The sequence below is a fragment of the Lycium ferocissimum genome, chromosome 7 (genome assembly GCF_029784015.1).
Source record: "Lycium ferocissimum isolate CSIRO_LF1 chromosome 7, AGI_CSIRO_Lferr_CH_V1, whole genome shotgun sequence".
In the NCBI taxonomy this organism is placed as follows: Eukaryota; Viridiplantae; Streptophyta; class Magnoliopsida; order Solanales; family Solanaceae; genus Lycium; species Lycium ferocissimum.
In genome coordinates, this window is record NC_081348.1 from 63,931,773 (window position 1) to 63,937,542 (window position 5,770).

At 36.2% G+C, this 5,770-nt stretch overlaps 1 protein-coding gene across 1 annotated transcript; it reads left to right on the top strand.

The window, feature by feature from the left end:
- The first annotated feature begins 4,759 nt into the window (after positions 1–4,759).
- LOC132062426 (secreted RxLR effector protein 161-like) lies at positions 4,760–5,131 on the top strand. The gene is made up of 2 exons (XM_059455001.1): positions 4,760–4,883; positions 4,935–5,131. Exons 1-2 carry the CDS (start codon positions 4,760–4,762, stop codon positions 5,129–5,131), a joined length of 321 nt encoding a protein of 106 aa, XP_059310984.1.
- Positions 5,132–5,770: the final 639 nt, after the last annotated feature.

Genomic DNA, 5,770 nt, shown 5'->3' on the forward strand with positions numbered 1-5,770 from the left:
CAAAAAATGAGTGAAATCCATCCACTAATTCACGTTTAATTGAAGAAAAACCAAGTTCAAGCCTAGGGTTTTGAATCCCCAATTTACCCCCCTTAATTCAAGAATCTTAGCATGAAAAATCCTACTAAACGATGAAATAATCATAAAAGGTGTTTGGAATCTTACCCAAATGATAATTCTTGAAAGAGTCTCTTCAAGTCTCCCAAAATCGAGCTTCTAAGATTGTGAGAAACCCCAAGCAAATAATAAGAACGAAAATGCCCAGCTGTCCGACCCATATCTGGTGCTAGAACGATCCCAAAGCTCACTTTTGATAACTCCAATAGATTCCTTGCGAAATTTCACATACTGATAGGCTTTTGAATCACCTCATTTGGCCTTAAAATGAGTGAGATATGATTGTTTAAAATGAGTGAGATATGGTTGTTTCATTTTTTGGGAAGAAGGCAGAAATATAAAGGACAATCTCAGTGGCAATTTCATAATTTTAAGTAAAAATCACACCAGAAAAATCTGCACAGCAAAATTTTAGTAAAATGCTCATATCTCCCTCATATGATGGCGAAACGTGACGATTCTTGTTGCTACAGTTCTGCAATTACGATATGGATCTAACAGTTCAATCGAAACACAAATCAAATCTCGTTTGCTCATTATGGTACCCTTTTTGCTCAAAACGGTATCGAAACCAAAAATAAACTGTACAACCCAAACACATCCGAAACTCATCGGAATCTAACCAAAATTTGTGGACAAGTTCAAAATCATCATACGAACCTGATCGAACTCTCAAAACATCCGAACGGGATCGTCTTGACCCAATGTTGACCGTGGTCAACACCAAATCATACCAAAAGCTAGTTTCTCAACCAACAACCCAAATCACACCCGAACCTCTTGAGAACCGCACCAACGACTCGACTAAGTCATAAATGACATTCTGGACCTAATGGAACTGTCAAAATTTGATTACGGGCACTTTTACCCAAAAGTCAACTTTTGGTCAAACTTCTCAAACTTAAGCCTTCAAAATTCCAAAACGTAGATTTTCCTCTTTGATTCTCATCCGATCACCTCGGGAATGGAGCCACCCATCCCCACAAGTTATAAACATCACAACAAAGCTAACAGAAACAACAAATCTCGGATCCAGGTCTAATTTCTTCCCGTGACCATCTTTTCACCATAAATAGGCATATTAAACATTAACCGACTTAATTGTCAAAAACCAACCAGACGAACTCTAAAATTAGCCCCGTTAATTTCCACAGATCATAACTAATATTTCAAATCTAACGGAATCTTCAAATTGGCAATTAGAGTACGTTTTCCCAAAGTAAACAATTTATCCAAATAATTGAATGCTGGAATTTTCAAAGTGAAATCTTCTCTTGAAGTGAACCAAATGATATTCGTTTGAATTCAAATTTGTCTAGAAAGTCAAAATAATTATAACAGAGCTTCTGGAATTAGATGACACGCAAACTAGAGCACTGGTCCTCAAAACGACCGAACGAGTCGTTACATTATGACTAACCCTCTGTTTGATTTATTTATTACTAATAAATCTGCTTAGGAAATATGGGATAGTTTGGAAAAGAAATATGGTGCTGATGATGCAGGGAAGAAGAAATATGTTGTTGGCCAGTGGATTAAGTTCTAGATGGTTGACAACAAGACAATCATGGAACAGGTTCACGAGTATGAAAACTTGACTACTGATGTTCTGACCGAGGGCATGAAGATGTGTGAGAATCTTCAGGCCAATATTCTGCTTGAAAAATTCCCACCATCTTGGAGTGATTACAGGAACCAACTGAAACATAAGAAGAAAAACTTGACTCTCCAGGAACTAATCAGTCACATGAGGAGGCGAGGAGGCAAACCACCTCAAAGATAAGATGGAAGGTCTTTCTCTTAATTTTGCTGAAACTAATCTTGTGGAAACTTCTGGTACTGTTGTGAAAGAAACGTTCAAAGGCAAATAGATGAAAGTCTTGAAAAAGGGACATGGGAAGAAGAAGAAGAAGAAGAAGAAGAAGAAGAAGAAGAAGAAGAAGAAGAAGAAGAAGAAGAAGAAGAAGAAGAAGAAGAAGAAGAAGAAGAAGAAGAAGAAGAAGAAGAAGAAGAAGAAGAAGAAGAAGAAACACTTCAACAAGCCGGAGAGCCAAATTCAGAAGTCAAAGTGACCTTGTTAGGTTTGTGGAAAACTTGGTCACAGGGTTTCTCAATGCAATCAAAGTCAAAGGAAAAACTCAGAGCAGGGAGGATAAGGTGCTGCCCAAGTCAATCTTGTTGAGGGGAATGTAGTGATTGCTGTTGTTATTGTTGAGGCGAATCTGGTGGCTAACAAGACTGATTGGGTGCTAGACACAAGCGCTTCAAGGCATCTCTGCACCAATAAGGAGTTGTTTCATGACTTTGAGGAGTCCACTGATGGCGAGTGTGTCTACATGGGTAACTCCACTATTGCTGGAGTCATGTGTAAAGGAAAAATCCTGCTTAAGTTAACTTCTGGAAAAACTTTAGCCTTGAACAATGTTCTGTATGTAACCTCCCTTTGTAGAAACTTAGTTTTTGGAGCACTTCTCAACAAAGCAGGCGTTAAACTTATTTTTGAAGCTGATAAAATAATTATTTCTGGTGGAGGAGACTTTGCTGGGAAGGGGTATCTTAGTGGGGGTTTATTTGTACTGAACATTGTTCAAGAGATTATCAATAATGCAAATGTTTCCAGTTCTGCTTATATTGTTGAGTCTGTTGATTTATGGCATGGTAGACTAGGTCATGTTAATATTGCTTCTATTAAAAGACTTAGAAAAATGGAATTAATCCCTGCGGTAAAAGTTGATGAATTTTCTAAGTGTCTTGTGTGTGTAGAAGCAAAACATGCTAAGAAACCATTTAAATCTGTTACTAGTAGAAAGACAGAATTGCTTGAACTAGTACATTCAGACTTAGCTGATTTCAAGAACACTGTTAGTAAAGGTGGAAAGAAGTATTACATTACTTTTGTTGATGACTTTTCAAGATACACTAAGGTGTATCTTCTTAAGTCTAAAGATGAGGTTTAAAACATGTTTTTGAAATTCAAAGCAGAAGTGGAAAACCAATTAGACAGGAAAATCAAGAGACTTAGATCTGATAGGGGAGATGAATATAGTACCAATACTCTAGAGGCTTTTTGTGAGAAAAATGGTATTATACATGAAGTTAGCGCTCCCTACACTCCCAAATAAAATGGTGTAGCTGAACGCAAAAATCGAACACTTAAGGAAATAATGAACTCTATGCTTTTAATTTCGGGTCTATCTGACAATAGGTGGGAAGAAGCTATTTTTTCTGCATGTTATATTCTTAATAGAGTCCCTCATAAGAAGCTAGATAAGACTCCATATGAGTTGTCGGAAGGATCTTCCCCTAACTTGAAATTTCTAAAAGTGTGGGGGTGTTTGGCTAAGGTTGGTCTACCTGATTTCAAACGGGTAAATGTAGGATCTAAGACTTTTGACACTGTTTTTATTGGTTATGCTCAAAATAATGTTGCTTATAGATTTATGTCTTTGAATGATTATTCTATTTCTGAATCTAGAGATGCAGAATTTTTTGAACATGTTTTCCCTTGGAAAAATAATGTGGCTAATGATATGCAAAATAATGCTTCTACATCTATTCCTGTTAATTCTCATGTTGTGCCTTCTTCTAATGTTGTTGATAATGAGCATGAAATTAAACTTAGAAGAAGTAAAAGACGTAGAATTGAGACTAGCTTCGGTCCTGATTTTATTACTGCTTTCTTGAGTGAGAATTGTGATATTGATGTTTTAAATTATGAATAAGTGTCTATCTACTTAATGTAAGAAGACCCTGAGAGTTATGATGAAGCAATGAGGTCAATAGATGCTATGTTTTGGAAAGTGGCCATTAAAAGTGAATTAAACTCCATAGTTTCTAATCACACTTGGGACTTGAATGATTTTCCTAATGGTTCTAGACCCATAAGTAGCAAGTGGATATTTAAAAAGAAATTGAGACCTGATGGTACAATTGATAAATATAAGGCTAGCCTTGTAATTAGGTATTTAACCAAAAGCAAGGTGTTGATTACTTTGATACTTATTCTCTTGTGACTAAAATAGCAACTATTAGAGTTCTTATTGCCTTAGCCATTATTCATAGTTTAGTGGTACACCAAATGGATGTTAAAACGGCTTTTCTAAATGATGATTTAGAGGATGATATCTATATGACTCAACCGGAAGGTTTTGTGGTCCCAAGACAGGAAGATAAAGTATGCAAATTGAGAAAGTCCTTAAATGGCCTAAAGCAGGCAGCTAAGCAAAGGGTAAGAAAAGTTTAATGGCACATTAGTGGATGATGGTTTTGTTGTTAATACTTCTGATACCTGGGTTTATTCTCAAATGATAGGATCATATTATGTGATTATATGTTTATATGTGGATGACATGTTAATCTTTAGCCCTAATGTGAATGTTGTTAATTAGACTAAGAACTTTTTGTCTTCTAAGTTTTAAATGAAAGACCTTGGAGAAGCAGATGTGATTTTAGGAATTAAAATCAAAAGAACTGTTAATGGATTTTCTTTGTGTCAGTCTCATTACATTGAGAAGATGTTAAAAAAGTTTAATTGTTTTGATGTTGCTCCAGTAATAATTCGTTATAATCCTAGCATACACTTGAGAAAGAATAAAGAATCCAGTGTTTCTCAAACTGAATATGCTAATTAATTGGGAGTGTAATGTTTGTCATGAACTATACTCAACCTAATATAGCTTATGCTGTTAGTAGATTGAGTAGATATACTCATAATCCCAGTAGTGAATATTGGAATGCTCTTCATCGTTTGTTAAGGTATTTGAGAGGTACTATGGATTGGTGTTTGCATTTTAATAAATTTCCTGTTGTTTTAGAAGGTTTTTGTGATGCAAACTGGGTAACTGACAGTGATGAAGTTAGCTCCACTAGTGGCTATGTGTTTACTTTGGGTGCAGTGTTTATTTTGGGTGCAGGTGCTATTTCATGGAAGTCTTCCAAACAGACTTGTATAGCACGTTCTACCATGAAATCTAAGTTTATTGCTCTTGAGTTGGCAGGGCAAGAAGCTGAGTAGTTGAGAAATCTTTTCGCAGATGTGCCGTTGTGGGTAAGACAAGCTTTACCAGTCTCTTTACATTGTGATTCACAGGCGGCAATTGGGATTGCAAAGAACAAAGGTGTACAATGGAAAAATGAGACATATTTGCATCAAACATGGTGCAGTTAAACAATTTTTGAAACATGGTGTTATGTCCTTGGAATATGTAAGGTCTGAAAGAAATTTGGCAGATCCTCTAACCAACGGTTTAGCAAGGAAAATGTCCTTGAAACGTTGAGGGGGATGGGGCTAAAGCCTATCGATTGAGGTAATATGGTGGATAACCATTTGTGGTCAAACGAAGCCATATAAATCCTCAATATACACTAAATTTCCTATCCCTATGGCATTTAATAGTGTTTATAAGGTTGAGCTCATTTTCTCTTAATCATTCCATAGCCTTAAGGTGGTCTATGTTAAGATAGACTTGATGGAATCACCTTCATGAGTGCAAAGGTATGGTCGTCTTTTATGAAAGACTTAGGTTGTCTTTCTAAAGCACTCATTAGACCCAAGGTGTGTGCATGACCATAAAAGCACTTTTGTGAGTATCGTGGAGTTTGCATAAAACTAAGGATATAGAATGTGTTGTGGGGATCTCAACTCATGTCCATT